The sequence below is a fragment of the Sphaerodactylus townsendi genome, linkage group LG02 (assembly GCF_021028975.2).
Source record: "Sphaerodactylus townsendi isolate TG3544 linkage group LG02, MPM_Stown_v2.3, whole genome shotgun sequence".
Lineage (NCBI taxonomy): Eukaryota > Metazoa > Chordata > Lepidosauria > Squamata > Sphaerodactylidae > Sphaerodactylus > Sphaerodactylus townsendi.
In genome coordinates, this window is record NC_059426.1 from 95,564,476 (window position 1) to 95,584,030 (window position 19,555).

At 39.4% G+C, this 19,555-nt stretch overlaps 1 protein-coding gene across 6 annotated transcripts in view; it reads left to right on the plus strand.

Moving 5' to 3' along the window:
- Positions 1-19,555, plus strand: part of IMMP1L (inner mitochondrial membrane peptidase subunit 1) — a 54,876-nt gene that overhangs the window by 12,698 nt on the left and 22,623 nt on the right. For 3 of the 6 annotated variants that reach the window (XM_048485528.1, XM_048485530.1, XM_048485532.1), the window contains 3 exons: positions 955-1,074; positions 18,797-18,928; positions 19,367-19,455. In XM_048485528.1, coding sequence (XP_048341485.1) covers positions 18,824-18,928; positions 19,367-19,455 — 194 coding nt within the window. In that variant the 5' untranslated portion in view covers positions 955-1,074; positions 18,797-18,823. The remainder of the gene's footprint in view (positions 1-954; positions 1,075-18,796; positions 18,929-19,366; positions 19,456-19,555) is intronic. The other 3 variants (XM_048485533.1, XM_048485527.1, XM_048485529.1) reach the window with 1 other exon arrangement.

The window sequence follows — 19,555 nt, forward strand, 5'->3', positions numbered from 1 at the left end:
TATTGACTCTTTGGCTGTTTCTGCACAGCCCAATAACAGCGCCCTAGGGACAGTAAAAACACTGTCCCTAAGGTGCTGTTCGCACAGCAGGCAGCAGTGCCGTGCTCGTGCCAGCCAACTGATGCGAAAATGCTGCTTTTGAACCTCGCTCATTGAGCAAGGTTTTTCAAAAGCGGCATCTTCCACCCGCTGCTGTGCAAACGCCTCCTGACCTCTGACCCCAGAGCCATCGCTCTAGCCGCACGTGTGTGTCCCTGGCCTCCACAACGAGACAGAAGGGAACAGGAGGTAAGAGCCATTTGGGGACGGCACAGTCTGTGCAAAAGCTGCGCCATCGGCTGCTTATCCAGTGGACTGTCCGTGTGAACAGGCCCGGGAGGGTGCATCGGCATGAACTATGGTGATGCACCCCCGCTCAGCTGGCCATGCGGAAATAGCCTTTGTTTCTTTCTGTAGTTGGCAGTGAAATACATTGGGTTAGGTACATTATGGTCGATTTTGTGTTTATGTTGTTTATGTTACATTAAATTTTTTTAAAAAAAGAATCAAAAAGGGAAAGAAATGTCTATGCAACTTTTAATTGGTCCTTGCAGATTGTAGTTGGTTCTTATGGACATTTTGCTTCGGTACGCAGATCTTTCCTTGCCTTCCCTTTATCCCAGCAGTCTTTCTGATTCCCAAAGTGACATTGACATGGGTCTGCAAACCTGTCAGACAAGAAGCAGTGTGGGTTGGGGGGCTGTTCTCTGACTGGACTGTCTCTCCTATACTTCTTCTTCCTCCTCCTGTCCATGGAATATCTATGAAATAGAAACCCTGTACTATTTTCCCATAAATTCTCTTTGCGTAAAGGGAGATTGAGAAGTTCTTTATCTACTTATAATTAATTAAGTTTACTAAAACAGACTTAAATATGTTGCTATCTTTACTGAATCACTTTTATGTTTTCTTTAGTTACGAAATAATCAATTCTGTGTTGATAATGAAAATTAGGGTCACAATGTTACTATAAGGAATCATTCACTCATTTTGCATGTCTGGAGGCATTTGAGAGTGCAGTTTGCGTATCGTTTGGTAAGTTATGTTCAAAGCACAGCATCTGTCTACTTCTGTGTTGTAAATGTTATCTTCATCTGACTGAAAATGAGAAAACCTGATGATTTTGTTTCATTTACTTTTGAATACTTTGGGAAATGGTCACAAAGATCTTTGGTATGGTATTTACCGTATATACTCATGTATTAGTCGAATTTTTCAGCACATTTTTAATGCTGAAAAAGCTCCCCTCGACTTATATGCGGATCATTAAAATTTTTGTGTGTTTTTACTTTGCTGGCCAGCAGGGGGCGCAGTTTTCATGCTAGCGACACCAAATTTTCAGGGTACCCTCAGAAGACACTCCTGATGATACCAGCCAGGTTTGGTAAAGTTTGGTTCAGGGTTATGGACCCACAAAGGAGGTGACCCCATTCCCCATTGTTTTCAATGGGAGCTATTAGTAGATGGGGCTACCCTTTTGAGGGTCCATAACTTTGGATCCTCTGAACCAAACTTCACCAAACCTGGCTGGTCTCATCAGGAGAGTCTCTTTATGGTACCAGCCAGGTTTGGTAAAGTTTGGGTCAGGGGATCCAAAGTTATTGATCCCCAAAAGGGTGCCCCATCCCCCATTGTTTACAATGGAAGCTAATCGTAGATTTTCCATTTCTGATAATATCCCTCTTAAAATCTAAGTTGAGTTACATTTGGACATACAGATGATGATGAGGAATCCAGTTTTGAAGGATTTTAACTCTTGTGTTTTAGCTTGGTTGCTGGTTGAGCTAAGGTTTTGTACTTTCAAAGTTATTGTTGATACCATATTGTTCTTGTTGACCCTCTTTTCCACTTACAGAGCCAGTTTACTGTTTTTCTTTGAAATAAATATTCAAAAACATTTAACCTACTGATGCCTCAATTGATGTAATTTTATTGGTATCTATTTTTATTTTTGAAATTTACCAGCAGCTGCTGCATTTCCCACCCTCGACTTATACGCGAGTCAATAAGTTTTCCCAGCTTTTTGTAGTAAATTAGGTGCCTCGACTTATACACGAGTATATACGGTACCTAAAAACATCACTCTTTTCTATATCTCCTCTTGTTATGCCAAGTTCTCGGCTCTAGAGCAAACGAAGTTAAGACCTGTGAACAAAACTGCATTATGCTACATAGCCCTGATTGGTTTCAGATCTATCAATAGTCCTTTGCTGTAAGAGAAGCTAAGATCAGATGAGAAAAAACAGTATGCAGTCATATAATTGAACACTGCTATAGAAGTTTCTTAATATTCATATGCTGTTGTTATGACTGCCTAACTTAGTGTTTTGTGCTTTTAAAAGTAAAGGTTTCAATAGTTCAATGCTGTTTTAAACGGCGAAAGTTGATTACATTTGACTTGACTTACAGAGGGCTCGATTATAGGGGCCTTTAAACAGTGAGTGTATGACCTCCAATGTCCCCAAATAGTGTCTAATGTTCAGTTGTTTTACCTATGCAAACTACTTTTTGTTGCTGTTCTTAAAACATATTTTATAATTTTTGTGTTTCTTTTAGTTTTATTGGAAGCGTTTAAAAACTGCATGAAAAGATTGTTTCCAGATACAGAGTATCGTTTATGAGTGGTGCAACACATTAGCATTGAGTTCACAATAGATCATATTGCTTTTATGCAGTCTTACAAGCTTAGCAGCACAAACAGAATAATCAACATATTATTTGGCTGTCATCTGCTGAACAGAAACCAGAGATCACAAGGTGGTTTTCCCAGTGATGGCCTTTTTTGTTCCAAGCCCCCATCTGGGAGAGCCGTGGTGTGTTATCATATGGAACGTGAGGTTTTCTGTAATCTGCTTAGCTGCGCTGCAGTTGGAATCTTCATTCCATGTTTGAGTAATTTATAATTTTAATGAGACCATGGCTCTTGTGGGCTTTGAAATATATTAAAAGCTCTTTTGTGCATATGCTTTTGTTCTTGCTTAATAGGCTCAGTGTATTTAAACCTGATGAATTTTTATTCATGGATTTAGCTGTCTGGGGATTAACTTAGGCTGAATATCATTGCACTCATCTATTCATGTTTGGAAAATGTGTAGTTTCATTGCTTGTTGGTTAAAAAATACAAAATTATTTTTAAAATAATATAAATGTATTCATGTCATAAAATGTTGGTTTTACTTATTTATCTTCCAAATCCTATAGTGAAAAGTGTGATTTTGGGCAGTTATTCTGAACATAATGCAATGAACCATTAGTTCTTGAATGGGCATCTATAGGCTATCACTCCAATTCAAAGTACCTCCATATTTATGTAACAAGTACACTCCACTGAAATCAAGACACTCCTCCAAGCACCCACCCAGCCACCTGTAATATATGTATGAGATAAAAAGCTGAATGGAAAAATAGATGTCAAGAGGAAAAGCAAGAGTGTAATAAATTATACTTGTATAATTTAGTGGTTAGCAATAGCATAGTTTACTGCCTGTTATATACAATTTGAATTACCTTTCATTTGGGTTTTTAAAGTAGTATATTGAGCAAATAGTGGAAGAATTTGATATTCTGATCCAGAGCTCTATGTTCACTTCAGTTTTTGCATCGAACTCCCAAATGTGTGGGCTTCATCTTTGCCTTTTGATGGAAGCAGCTCTGCACATTCAATAGACCTTCATTGTGTGAAAGTGATCCTGATATATTTAAGGGTTTCTTTATTAAATGTTAGAGTCTCATGCAGTGGAGGGATTCAGCAGGTTCGTATCACTTCAACAGAACCAGTTGTTAAAATGGTTCTTGTAAACAACCAGTTGTTCAATTATTTGAATCCCACCACTGATCTCATGCATGCATTGAGTCTCAGTGAGAAAGGTGGGCTATAAAGTATGTAAATAAAATAAAGATTCTGGATTCAGATAATGTCTTTAACACATTCACGTCTGTTTTTATGGTAAGATAAAATTTGCATAATGGCCTTTTAATGATTAGATCACAGGGGTTTTTAATTTGTTGCTTTAGAAATATTGTGCACTCAAAACAACATGCAAAGAAACTTGTTTCTATAAGGGAGCCTTGTTGGTTCACACCAGTGGTCCATCTAGTCAAGTATCCTATCGCCAACCAGCTGCCCTGGAGGGCTAACAAATGGGCTGAGGCTCCTTTCTGCTGTTTCCTCCTAGTACTGGTAATCAGGGGTCTAGTGCCTTTTCATGTGAAGGCCCCACCTACCTCACAGGGTGTTTGTTGTGAGGGGGGAAGGGCAAGGAGATTGTAAGCCCTTTTGAGTCTCCTGCAGGAGAGAAAGGGGGATATAAATCCAAACTACTACTACTACTACTACTACTACTACTACTACTACTACTACTACTACTACTACTACTACTACTACTACTACTACTACTACTACTACTACTCTCCTCCTCCTCCTCCACCACCACCACCACCACCACCACCACCACCACCACCACGATGGACTTCTGTTCCATGAATTTGTTTGACCTGCTTTTAATGCCATGAGCAATAATATTTACAAGTTAATCTGAAACCCCAGTACTAAGTGAAATAACTCTGTAAGAGGCATTCATAACACTGGTCCTAATGTTCCTGGTGTTGAGTGAAATATGAGATAGCAACCTGAAAAGGTGGCATCCTTCAGCTTACTGGCTTTGTTTTGCTCCTGTGCTGGAACATCCTGGGAATCCTCTAGGTCACTTTGCATGTTAAGGCTTCCTCCCAGGAAAATGCCGCTACCTTCTTTATCAGCCCTGCATCCCATAACAAGGGAAAATATGCTGGGATGGAAACAAGATCTGCTGGTGCCACTGCAACACAGGCTCAACTTCATAACAATTTTGTTATAACTAATTTTCCTCTAAAATAGCATTGGAGGCTACAAGTTGGACCTGTGTCTGCTGTAGCATGTAATTTAGTTCATATGTTATAAAAGATGTTATAATGATGTTATGATGATGTTATAAAAGAAGAAGAAAAGTTCTTGCTGTTCATTTCCCCCATGTATTTTGTAATTTTATAAACCTTGCATGTCCCTGTAAACTGTAACACCTCATATTCTTTAATCTTTCTTCTAGTATTGACTATCCCACTATATATGATCCTGTGCATGAAAAGGGGTGTTATATCTGTCACTAGTGTTCCATATACCCAGATGACTTTATTTATATTTTATATCACTTTAAAACAAACAAATTAAAAAGGTTCCCAAAGCAACTGATGACAAGTAAAACTCATACAAATCTCAATTAAGATATAATTTAGTGAAGTTTAGTCAGAATACAATGAAAGAATGCCTGGCTACTTTTGTTCTTCCTTAGGAGTTTTGGTTTCTATTTCAATGTTTTATAAAAGGTACACATTCTGATTCTTTGGCTGTGGACTTAGGAAACAGGAAAAACTGTTGTAGTTGAAATACAATTAGCCTTTGCATATGTTAGTAGTTATAGGAGCAATGGGATTAATCTTGTCAGGATTTACAGTCTGCGTATTCCTGTTGTGCCAGTTGTGAACTTGTGTGGAAACTGGAAACACTCCTTAGCTAAAGAATCTGCTGTGATCCTTTTGTATAATGTGCTTGTTTTAGAGATGTGAAGGTCCAGAAGATAAATGGAAAAAAATATAAACATAGATTTGGGGTGAAAGATTTTTTTTAAAATCCTATAAAATAGTTTCTCTTTTGGAATTAGAGATCACCCCCCTCAAGTCGAAGTGTCAACTTGCTCATAATTCATAGGATTAACATTGTATTTACAACTGAGATTATTATCCCTGTGTATGCTGTAGATGTATACAACATGTTTTCAAAGATACATCTATTATAATATCAAAGACTTTCAATGATGGAATGAATTGGCTGTTGTGCGTTTTCTGGGCTGTGTGGCTGTGGTGTGGTAGTTTTTGCTCCTACCATTTCATTTGCATTTTCAGAGGCAGATCACGATAAGATGTGTTTCTGTCCAAGAAACTACCAGACCACCACCACACAGCCTGAAAAATCCACAACAGCCAGATGCATCCACTGTTGAAATATGACTAGTGAACCATAATTGATTTCTAAGCACCAACAGGATTCAGTGGTTAGAGTGTTGGACCAGGACTTCCATGGAAGCTTACTCAGTGACCCTGAACTAGTCACATATCAGCCTAACCTACCTCATACAGTTGTTGCTTTGACGACAGTGTGTAAGATGAGATAACAGTGTTGTATGCCATTTTAAGTACCCATTAGAGAGAAAAAGTGCATATAAATACATTCTAAAAATTGCTATAACATATATTATTATAATACTATTGATGAAGTGTTCAGTGTTTGACTGTTATAAACTTTAACTCAGTATCCAAGTATGTTATGAGTCCTATTGTGACTAAACTAGACTGTTTTGTCCAACAATACTTTATTTATTTATGTCCATGGGGTTCCTGAGAATATGAGTGTAAGATTTTCTGAAACTTCAGGGACTGCTGGGGAGATTGGAAAGGTCTGCAAAATATTGGCCTTTGGTTTGTTTGTAGTTTCAGAACCAATGCATTATATATTGTCAGCAGACGTAGAGTGGAGCTACTCAGAGTAGACATGCAGAGCTAGTAGTCTACCAGCACACACTGCAGCCTCCCACCTCTCAGGAAGAAGAAATACTCCACGCAAGATGTTCTTTCCACAAGGAAGGCTGGGTGGACTACAAGCTCTGCTTGTCTACTCTGAGTAGCTCCGCTCTACGTCTTCTGATGTACATCTATTGACTGTTGTGATTCATTCTAGATTAGAGACTACTTCTACCTCATGGGAAAAATAATTTGCCCTCTTTTTTTTCATGTATAGAGAATTTGCCTCTCTACAAAAAAGTTAAAATCCCAGTAAGATTTGATTGATCATTTAAGAATATTTATATGTAAGTATAGTTTATGCAGTTTAAATCTATTCACCAAACAGTTAATTTTGTTTGGTACCTTATATGTCATTATTCTGAGAAGAACTTATAAAAATGTTCATAATTATTTAGATTATTGATGCATTACTACATATACAACAAATGAGGTTAATTAACAAGAAAATTTGGATTGACGTATGTGCTGTATCTGAAAATATATATATATAAATTCTGTTGAGCCATATTTTTGCATGAGTAACAAAGATAAGTTAAAATATTCTGCCATTGTACTATTTGTTGAATTTAACAATATGTTTGGTTACAGGATGAGGCTGATTCTGTCCATGGATAAAATTTATTATGTGCACTGCCAATTGTAATCCAAGATTACAGAAAACAAGGTGTTAATTTCTACGCACAATCTATGTACATTTTACCTAGGGAGTTCTATTGTTTCTGAACCTTACAACAATAAAAAATAATGATTGTGTAATCCTCACAGGAGCTACCAATAAAAGATGTAATAGAGGATTTAGGAATCTGGAAATGGCCCACTAATTTATGTGAATCTGTTTTATTTCCACTAGAAAGGCAAGGCTCTGTTGTGTCTGCGCTGCATATTGCAGAGCACAGGCTGTCTATAGAAAACCAGGTGGCTGCATATGGATAGTCCCTTGATATCATTCACTTGCTGTGTAATCTTATTATGCAAAGTTCTAATCTTCACCTAGTATGAATGCCTCTGGGTCAGAATATAGTCATATCAGGGTTTTTAAGGTCATGTTTTGTGATCCTTAGCTTATTTTTCTAAGTAGGGCTGGGATTTAAAGGGTATTCCCCAGACAGTAGCAGAGCTAGGCAGCAGAACCTGCTGCCTTTTTGGAAGACAAGACCAACATGAGGTCCCTGGTAGGATTAAACTTGATTTGTAGCTGTAGGATTTTTTAACAGATGTATTATTGGATAGGGAATAGGGGCCACCAGCACAGTGAAATTGGATCACGATTGGCATTCTCAGGGAGTCTACTGGCTGCTAAAATAGCAGCTGCATGTGGATTTGACTTCTTTCAGGTGAAGCGACTTCCAGTCATTTGGAAAGGATGGGATGAAAAGGAACCTTGGTGATAATTTTGATGTCTGCAAGATTTAGTACCAGTGTAATGGGATTATCGCTAACACCTTCACTGCAGAAAAAGCCACCTGGTGCTATAACTGGCAGCAACTGTGAACTAATCCTTTCCCATCTCTTGGATGTTATTCAGGAAGCTCCCAGCAATTTCTATCCTGCTAGCTGTGATTAATTTTATTTTAAAAACCCAAAGTAATGAAAATATAGTTTTAAAATATATTTTATATCTTCTTATTTAACATATATTGTCATGTAAACCAGACCATTGTACTCCACAAATCTAACCATGTAATATATTTCTTCACAAATTCTTGTGGTGGCATGAAGATTAAACAACAAGTAATGAAAAAAAATGTTGGCTACAATTCAGAAAAAAAATCACAGGCAAAAAAACCATATGTGCACATAAAAGTTGCCAACATTCTACACAGACCTGATTGAAGGAACCACAAAACTTCTTTTGGGAGGACAGAACTTGTGTGTCATTCATACATTATACTACTTAGCACAACATTGTGTACTTACATGCATACACAGAGAATGCTGCATCTTGACCTAAGGTCATATCTGCTGAAATTGCTGCGAACAAGTATACTAATTTGATTCTGCAAGGTGTTTAAACATTTTTCTCTTTATATAGTTAGTTAAATACTGTTTTAAGTTGTATTTAAGAAATGTTTTTAGGAAAATGTTGATAATATAATGTAAAAATGTCAAGGGCTGTGGCTGAATTATAGTACTTGATTAATCCAGATAATTACTTGTCCAAAACTCAGGAACTTCAATGACTTCAAAAGGTTACATTGAAAGAATAGCTAGAACACAAAATAAATGTGCTTGCCTTCCTTTTTTTCTTTTTTCACTTCTGTATGTGTATATTGGTGGTATATAGTGGTTAGAGCGGAGGACTAACATCTGGGACACCCAGGTGTGGATTCTTAATCTGCCGTGGAAGCTTGCTGACTAACCTTGGGCCAGTCATACACTCTCAACCTAATATATCTCAAAGGGTTGTTATGAGGATAAAATGGAGATATGAATGAGGTCAGCTGCTTTGGGTCCCCGTTAGGAAAAACAGCAGGGTATAAATGAAGTAAATTAAAATAAATTATAAAATCAATTATTGTGCACCAACCTTTCTTACTGAAATTTGATTAGGACGTTATTTTGTTAATTCAATCAGTACTCTGGGGTGTTCTTGTTATATTGTTTGCTGGCAATTAATAACTTTCCAGGGACATCATAAGGGAGGAACTTTAGCGTAAAACATAAATGGTAATTGATAGATATTGTTTGGATGTGCAAGACTGTAATCCCCAATCTTTTTGAACCTGTGGGCATCTTTGCAATTTTGATACAGATGGTGAGTGCTACTAAAAAAAATAATGGCTGACCCAGGAGGCAGAACCCAACCCCAAATGAGTTCTGCAACAGGGGAGCCAAACAGAATACTTCTCTCCTTACACCTCCTGGAAAGAAAGAAAGAATGGAACCAAACACTGACTAAAGAGAGCCCTGCTGCTTACCAGTCTTCCAGATCCTCCAGTGAAAAACCTGGTCCTTTCCATATTCCTTTTCCCTTTACCCACCATTAAAAATGGAAAAACCTTTTCATTTCAATGAGGGTAGCCACAAATGTGCCCTGTCTTATGGTGGCCCCACCCACTTTCTGAAAAGCTCAGCAAGTGCTGTGGGAAATGCTGTCAGACCTCAAGTGGAAAAATCTGCTGTAATTATTCCCTTTTCTGATTATTTGTGCAGAAATATATAAATTAACTGCTGATTTGTCAAGGTCTTCCTGGACTTTTAGATGTGTATGTAGGTGCCATCAAGTTGTAACTGACTTATTGTGGTTCCAGCAAGAGTTTTCAAGGCAAATGTAGCTTTATGTCACTTTCCTCTATAGAGTCTTCCTTGGTGGTCTGCCATCTAAGTACCAACCCTGCTTAGCTTTTGAGATCTGATGACCATACCATTTCGCATATCAGACCTTTAGATACCAACAGAAAAATCAGATTTTTCACATTCTTTCCACTTTTGAAGCTTCTATGAGTGCTTGCAACCACCTCTTTCCCTATCTTCTTTCAGTCCTTATTTGTTTGCCTAGTGAAATTTGGCCAGGTGACTTGGTCTCCCTTATTGTTCCTAGGAATATCATTTTCGCTCTCCTCTCCCCCACTCTTTTTTTTAGGACAGTTGACAGTAAACCACTCTCCTCTTTAATTTTCCTGTATAAAGGCCTATGGAAAACATAGCAGAATTCCTTTATGTTCAATCATGTCTCCTCCATCTTCTGTTTCTAATGGACAGTCCCGAGAATCCTGATGTTATAAAGAAAGACTTTGCTTCAAAATAAAGGAGTAAAAGTTTGTGTATAGCAGTAGATGACATTTGTTTATTAAAATATATGCGTACTGCTCTGTTTCCCTGAAAATAAGACCTACCCCGAAAATAAGCCCTGGCATGATTTTTCGGGATTTTTGGAGGATGCTTGAAATATAAGCCCTACTCCAACAATATGCCCTAGTTACAGATTCAGCTGATCTGGTCGTGGGGGTGTGTGTGTGCAAAATCATGGAAAAAATAAGACATCCCCTGAAAATAAGCCCTAAAGCATTGTTTAGAGCAAAAATTAATATACGACGCTGTCTTATTTTTGGAGAAACACGGTAGTTTTTTTCATTCAAATGGTTAAGAGTAAAAACATAAAACTAAGCCAGAAGACAGTAATACATCAAATCATAAAAAAGTATCAAACAATCCTTAAAATGTGTATCAAACAATCCTTTTATTTGAAAATACTGGAATTCTGGACAATTCGGAAGGTTACTATGTTAGACAGCATAGGAAGGCCATTGAAATTCACAAACACCAAGACAACTTCAACAAGAAAGAAGAGACTCTGAAAATTAATAAATCTTGGCTACCAGTACTTTAAAAATGGACTGATAACCCCACCCTCAATACAATGCACTCAACTATACCTTTGCATAGCAAGTTCCACCCCAAAACTTACTGATTGGTTCCTCGCCCTGGGACATGGACAAAATATACCCCATTAAATATTCCCTTCTCACCAGACACAGTGTGAAACAGACTTTCCCTGTGATACACCTCTAAAGATGCCAGCCATAGATGCAGGCGAAACGTTAGGAACAAGATTCACCAGACCATGGCCACACAGCCCGGAATACCCAACAGAACCAATCCTTAAAATGTCTTTTTTGAGTTAAAATAATTTTTATAAAATCTATTACATCCTTAAAAGAAGTCAATTTCTGTAATCTGATTGAAGTTATACTATCAAACTCAAATAAGGTTGATTTAATATTAGATAAAATGACTTTACAGATAACTAACTCTTCGCTATTCTCTCCCTCCTCCCCTGTCATGATTTTGATAGATGGAAAGTACATGAATCTGTGTCTGAGAACTTCAATCCTCGTTTCAAATATGAACCCTAGTTTTTACTGTTGGTGATTTAAAAAGATACTTCTTTTCTTTCCATATTTCTATTTCAATTCTTTGTGCCCCACAGCAATCCTAATCTTAATGTCAACTTTTTAAAGTGTTGTTTAATATAATTAAGGGATGCCTGGACAATTCATTCCAGTTGAGGTGAAAGCAACCATTTCCCCTGCTTCAGTAGCTATGAGAAAAAGATCTTGGAGATAATTTTTCTAACAGAATGGAACATCTACAGAGATTGATCCATTCATTATCCAGATAAGTGAAAGCGGAACTGTACGTCAGATGTAGCTGTATGGCTCTTATCTCTGATGTTTTGGGCTTTTTAAAATGGAAAATAATCTCCAATTCTGCAAGTTTCAGCTAGGGAATGGCAGCGACATAATAATTCACTTTCTGGTTGTATTTCTGCTCAAAATAGCTGCCTCTCGCTACCCCAGAGAGGACAAGGAGTTTTTTTCATCCAGTGCAGAAAAGCAGCTAGAGGAGGATCCATTTTGAGGTCTTAAAAAATGTGTGAAGGGAACAGAGCTAAACTGCTGTTCCCCACCCCTCCCTCCTGCAAATCTCAGCATTTCTTTAGCTGAAACTAAGGCCCCTTCCGCACACGCAAAATAATGCGTTTTCAAACCACTTTCACAACTGTTTGCAAGTCAATTTTGCCATTCTGCACAGCTTCAAAGAGCACTGAAAGCAGTTTGAAAGTGCATTATTCTGCATGTGCGGAATGAGCCTAAGAGAAAGTACAATTCTCACTACGAAGTAAAATAAGCATTGGGGTCTTACAAGGATCAATATTGGAACCAGTGCTATTTAAGTTATTCTAAATGATTTGGAATTGGGCATTAGCCAATTTTGCAGGTACCAAATTATTCAGGAGGGTGGAAACCAAGGCATAAGAGCTTCAGGAAGACCTTTCTAAATTGGATGAACAACCACATAGTCAGTCAGTCAGTCAGTCAGTCAGTCAGTCAGTCAGTCAGTCAGTCAGTCAAGTATTTATTGTTTGAGCCATTGGCTATAACAATACAGAGATACATGCAGTTAAAACAGTAACTTAGTTAAAACAATAATTTGAATTAAAACAATAACTTAGTTTTACATTAAAATATACATTATTAGTATTCGCAATCTCTAAATTAAAATGCCCCATCAAATACTTTCCACATCAGATGTTTTTGCAGCTTCATCAGCTAGTCTAAGTTAATCTCCAGTACTTTGGAACATCCGTTCAAACAGCGCTTTAGTAAGTAGTGTAGGTAAGTGCACTGGCGTAATGCCCATTGGGCAAGGTGGGCAGCTGCCCAGGGCATCACCTTGTGGGGGGCATCAAAATGCTGGGTTCGTTTTTGGGTATTTTAGTGGTTTTCCATTTTTGGCCTGCAGGGGGCGCACTTGTTAGGCTAGCGGCACCAAAATTTCAGGGTATCATCTGGAGACTGTCCTCATGCTACCCCCCAAGTTTGGTGAGGTTTGGTTCAGGGAGTCCAAAGTTATGGACTCCCAAAGGGGGTGCCCCTATCCCCCATTGTTTCCAATGGGAGCTAATAGGAGATGAGGGCTGGCAGTTTTGAGGGTCCATAATCTTTGGTCCTCCTGAACCAAACTTCAGTATTCAAACTTGGGGGGTATCATTAGGGCAGTCTCCTCATGAGACTCTGAAAGTTTTGAGATCAGGGACTTCAGACAATGTGCCCCCCCCCGCCTTCAATGTCTCCATTGATAATAGTAATATAGTAGGTTCACGTGAACAAAGATTCTTTGGCAAATTTCTGGACAGCTTCTTGCAGGGAGCGCATTCTTGGACGCATCAGCACCGTACCAGGGTATCATCTGGAGACTGTCATGATGGCACTCTCTCTGTTGTTTGGTGCAGTTTGGTTCAGGGGGTCCAAAGTTATGGACCCTCAAAAGGGTATCCCCCTTCTCCTTAGCAAAGAATGTGGGATGGGGTACCCCCTTTGAGGGTCCATAACTTTGGACCCCCTAAACCAAACTGCACCAAACATGGGGGGTCCCATCAGGACGGCTTCCAGATGTTACCCTGAAATTCTGGTGCCAATACATCCAAAAATGCGCCCCCTTCAGGAACATCCCAGAAATTTGCCCAAGCATCTTTGTTCTGCATTGAGTTTTCTGTATTGCTGTCAATGGGGGTTGCAGGCTGAGGGGGGCACATTTCTGAATGCACAGCCTCAAAACTTTCAAGGTCTTCATCAGGAGACTGTTCTGATGATACCCCTGTTTGTGCAGTTTGGTTCAGGGGGGCCAAAGTTATGGACCCTCAAAACTGTAGCCCTCATCTCCTATTAGCTCCCATTGGAAACAATGGGGGATAGGGGCACCCCCTTTGGGAGTCCATAACTTTGGACTCTTTGAACCAAACCTCACCAAACTTGGGGAGTAGCATAAGGACAGTCACCTGATGATATGCTGAAATGTTTTTTGAGCTGTAGTAGAGAGCTCAATGAAAATATCACTGTGTGTTGTAATGATGAAAAAGGAAATCTCCATGCTGGGAATTATTAGGAAAGCAGATGAACATTAAACAAACATGTTGTAATGTCCTGTATAGATCTATAGTATGACCTCATTTGGAATTCTGCATATTGTTCTGGTTACCTGACTTCAAAACTTGTTTTATTTATTTACTTCATTTATACTCTGCCTTTTCTCCCAATGGGGGCCAAAAGTATCTTACATTGTTCTCTCCTCCATTTTATCTACCAATGAAACTGCAAAGTAGTCTAGGAGTATGTTAGTCTGAGATCAGTCAGCAAGCTTTCATTGCAGAGGGGGAATTTAAATATTGGTCTCTCAGATCCTAGTCCTATACTCTAACCACTATACAACACTGGATAATATACAAAGAGATTGCAGAGCTGGAGGAAGTATAGAAGAGGGCAACCGAGATGAGGAAAGAATAAAGAATCTGAAAACTTCAGTTTTTAAAAAGATGGCAAAGATGGGACTTTTATTACAGTTTTATAAAATACTTTAGGCCTGAGCAATATGTGAAGCAGTTTGCTTTGTCTTCTCCTGGCAATCTTTAGTATACCTATTCATATGTATGTTTTCCCATGGAATTCCTTCCTGATTTCAGCCTCTTCAGTTGTATTAATGTTGTGTTGGAATAACATCTAATAGGACTAAATAATTTATTTTATGTTCAATTCCTTTCTAGCTGAGGAGCCCTTTCTGGCAATAACCTTAGGAGAGATACTGTAACCATGCTTCCTGCTAGATGTTTTTGTGGTCATTAATTCACACCTGTCACATGACACTGATCTATAGAGACTCAATCTTGCTTGTATTACCTGCAGAAAGTGTTTTAAATTCACAGCATTTTGCCCTCTGACATCAAGGGTTTAGCCCACACTCTTATAATTTCCTGAGTTGATTAAAGCACTACTTTTTCTTAAGCTCCTGAATAAACTGTGGTTAAAAGTATAATTAGCTCAAAATACAGCTGTTGCAGTGTCAGATTACTTGTGTACCTTAACCCATTCCTGACTTGCGTGCATCTAGGAAAATAATTGACTAAAGTTTACTGATTATATATGCTATTTTAAGCAAATGCAACTTCTCACAGAAATAGTTTTACTAGCATTACTAGTTGATAGCAAGTTAATAAATCCTTCATTGGTTCATGCATAGTAGGCTAGATCCAGTGAACTACAAGTAATTTTCTCCTTGTAGCCTGGTGCTTTCCTGCCTCATCTGTGTGGCTGGTGTCCCTTGTGCCTCTAAAAAAACACCTGCTGTGTCTCTGTGGACCTTTGGGTGAGAGGCGTCAGCTCAAACAGGAAGTGCCTTTTACTGACATAAGTAGACCTTTTGGAAAAAAGCTCATATTCTGGAGACTCCAGGGTCATGTGAAAAATTGCTTTTCGGAAAGAAAGAAAATTGTTTTGAAAAACAAGAAAAACTTTAACTTTTTTTTTAAAAAAAGCCTATACCAACTTGGTAATTTATCTAATTTGTTGGGAACTTTTTTTCTTTCAACATTTCAGAAATGAGAACAAGTCGCTATCAGAATATTAGATGGCTTGGCAAGACTACAGAGAGTTAAAGAATATTCTGTTGGAAACCTTGCCAGTGTATTTTAGAAAAGTCTAAGGACTTTTCCACATTTTTTTTGGTCAGTTTTGGCCTTGTGCTGGTTTGGTTTAGAAGAAAAATAATTGGTTTTTATACCTCACTTTTCACTACCATAAAGAGTCACAAAGTGTCATCTTGCCCCCCACCCACAACAGGTGCCTTGTAAGATAGGTGGGGCTGAGAGAGTTTTGAGAGAAATGTGACTAACCCAAGGTCACCCAGCAGGCTTCATATGGAGGAGTAGGGATACAAACCCTGTTCACCAAACTAGAGGCTCCGCTCATGTGGAAGAGTAGGGAAGCAAACCTGGTTTTACAAACGGGGGCGTACCTACAATAAATAGCATCCAGGGCAAGCAGTGAAATTGCAACCCCCCCCCCCCCCCCGCATGGCATGCTTGCTGGTTCCTCCATTTAACTCTCTCCCCCACGCTTTCCTGTCCACAACTGTTGTTGCCCAGCAAGTCCTCTCTGAGAGAGATTTTCCCTTTCTTCCCCCTCTCCCCTCTCTATTTCTCTCCCCATCTTTTTACTTACCGTGCTCCAAGACTGGACATCTTGCTAGCAGCCCAAGGAATGACTAAGTGAAGGGCTGCACAACCCCTTTGCCTTGCCCCCCCCCCCCCAGGCTTTCCTCTGGCTTCTGCCAGCCACTTTCCAATGGACTCTCTTTGCTTTGGGCACCTTTGCTTTGGGCGCTTTGGTCTGGTGACTCCACTGGGAAGTGAGCCACAGGCAGGAGGGGCACTTGAAGCCGCTGGAACTGTGCTGCAGGCTCAGCTCCCTCTTCAGACTGGCCTTTACCTTCTTCCTCACCACCACCTTCCTGGCCTGCAGGGGAGGGCAGCCGGCCAAATGTGCTTCCCAAGGGATGGGCATAAATGGTGCCAGGGTCCTGAGACCACTCCCCTATATCTGCATCTGTTTACAGAGTAGAGTCTGCCACTTTCAACCACTACACCATGCTAACTCACTTCATCCTCTGAATGTGACATGCATTTTTGTTCCTTTAGCTCTCACTTTGGGTGTTTTGTTTTTTCCTCAGTTCTGAGACTGGGGAATTTTGGAAGCCAATTTTTAGTTGGCTTTTTGTTGTGTGCTGTTTTTCAGTCAGTTTTCTTTGATTCAGCCACTCCCAGCCAACTTTAAAATAGGTGGGGGGTGATACCACTGATGATGACAGCACCCTCTCTTGAAAATCCTCATGATTGAAAGCACGATGTGCACACTGGCGTATCTGAGGAAATAAAGGTGGCAGATGACCCAGGTGCCACTTTAAAATGTAATGTGGGCTCCACTGGCCCATTCCCCCCTGCCCTGCCCACCAAGTGCAAGCAGCAGCTCACCCGCCAGCAACCCTGTTTGCTTGCTGGCCAACCACCACTTCTTCCATCCCCCAACGCTGCTTGCACGCCCACCAACCACCTACTCACTCCCCGTCATCTCCTCCAACCCTGCATGCCACTTGCATGCCTGCCAGTCACCCCCTTGCTCCTTGCCACTTTCCCCACTGCTTGCACACCACCAGCTACTCTGCTTGCTCCTCACCACTTCTCCCCCTGGCACACCGCTTGCATGCCTGATTACTCCCAGCCATTTCCCCCACTCACTTCCATATGCTGCATGCCTGCCTGGACTTCCTCAGGTAAGCACCACTGGGCAGGAGACGAGTGTGGCCAGAAGTTGGGCATGGGGGGGGGGCACTATTTTGATTAGATATACCACTGCATATGCAGAAAAATAAATTGATTCCACAACTGAAAATACAGAGGAAGGGCAAATCGTGGTCAAATTTATTTCAACGCTTCCAAGAAAACCAGGAGTAAGTTGGGATCTGGGAGTGTTAGTAGACCACAAATATGAATATGAGTCAGCAATGTGATGTAGCAGCCAAAGAAGTCAATGCAATTCTGGGATGCATCAATAGGATTATAGAGTCTAGATCAGCAGTGGCGTAGTGGTTAAGAGCAGGGGCATTCTAATCTGAAGGAACCTGGTTTGATTCCCTGCTCTGCCACTTGAGCTGTGGAGGCTTATCTGGGGGAATTCAGATTAGCCTGTGCACTCCCACTCACGCCAGCTGGGTGATCTTGGGCTAGTCACAGTTCTTCTGAGCTCTCTCAGCCCCACCCACCTCACAAGGTGTTTGTTGTGATTGTAAGCCCCTTTGTACAATGTGATTGTAAGCCCCTTTGAGTCTCCTACAGGAGAGAAAGGGGGGATATAAATCCAAACTCTTCTTCTTCTTCTAGATCGAGAAGCATAATAGTACCACACTATTTTGCACTGGTTAGACCTCACCTGGAAGACAGTGTCCAATTCTGGGCATCACAATTTAAGAAGGATATTAACAACCTGGAACAAATCCAGAAGAGAGCAACCAAAATGGTAAAAGGTCTGGATGACATGCCCTATAAGGAGCAACTTAGGGAGCTAAGTACCATATATACTCGTGTATAAGTCGACCCGCATATAAGTTGAGGCACCTAATTTTACCACAAAAAACTGGGAAAACTTATTGACTCGCATATAAGTCGAGGGTGGGAAATGCAGCAGCTACTGGTAAATTTCAAAAATAAAAATAGATACCAGTAAAATTACAATTTGAACAGCTATGTGTAGGTGGACCAGATAGCAGTTCTTTTTTATTACTTGTTTATTTTATTGTTTACAGAATGTGTTGACAGCTTCCCAAAACCTCGCCAGCTGATTTACAAAGTAAAAATAAAAACTTCAGCACAGAACCTCAATAGTATCAATAAAGATGAAGTTAAAACTGTTTAGAAGACAGAATAGTTAAGGCTGAGGACTTCCAACAAAACTTTGGAAAAAGTCAACATGTAAAAATAGCAAATGAAGCCAGGTATTAAGAAGAAGCCTTAGGTAGCTTTGCCGGTTCAATGTCTAGGGTACACCTGGAGGGTTTTGTTGGAAGAAAAATCAAGATTTTAAGAAAAGTTTCTTCTAGTGTTTCTACGTAACATTGTTGAAAGTTCCCCACATCCACAAGGATCAATTAAATTAAAGCTCAGCTTTTTAAAATCCTTGAATGAATTTTCCTTCTTAAAAAGTAATTTGAATCTTGCTTGACTGTTGAAAAAATGTAATGTTTTAAATTGGTATATTTTAAAACCGTTGTAATCAGAAATAATATCAGGGACATTTCTTTTCCCATAAACCAGGACAAGTTTCGTAACCAAAGCACTGCTATGTTACGAGATGCCATGGGAAGGACTTTTCGACTTCTTGGGTACACTATTCAGTATGGGTGTATAGCTCATTGTGCCTTTGAATATCTCGGTGGAATTGTTGTGGTGAGTTAACAAAATATGATAATGGCTTTATAATAATGAAAACAGCTGTAATATTCACATTTCAATTTTCACCTGTTACTCTCCAGTGTAATATTACTTCTTATATGCAAAAAGGGACTTCAGAGGGCATGTTTTGAATTGTAGTAGAGAGCTCGTCAGCGAAATTTCAGCAAAAGTCCAACTTTTGAAAAATCTTAGTAGCTTTACAAATACAGCGCAAACCTTCGGAATACTCAAATTTGGATTCTTATCTCTTCCACTGCCCATTTTCAAGAATCCTGTGCACAAATGATTGAGGTGGGGTGAAGATATGACAACAAGTGTCATATCTCTTGTCAGCCATGGAACCATATCTCTTGTAACTACTGTAGTATATCTAAGTATTACATTTGTCAAGATATTTTGGAAATACTAATTGACTTTATTTTTGTTTTTTAGTGCTCAGGACCTTCAATGGAGCCTACAATTTATAATTCAGATATTGTGTTTTCAGATAATCTCAGCTGCCATCTTTATTCCATTCAGAAGTAGGTTACTATTTTGCACCGCTCAATTTTGCATAGTTTTGTTTATATGGTTAGTTGCTTCCTGCTGTCATTTCTTTACAATCATTGTAAACTGTGTAAA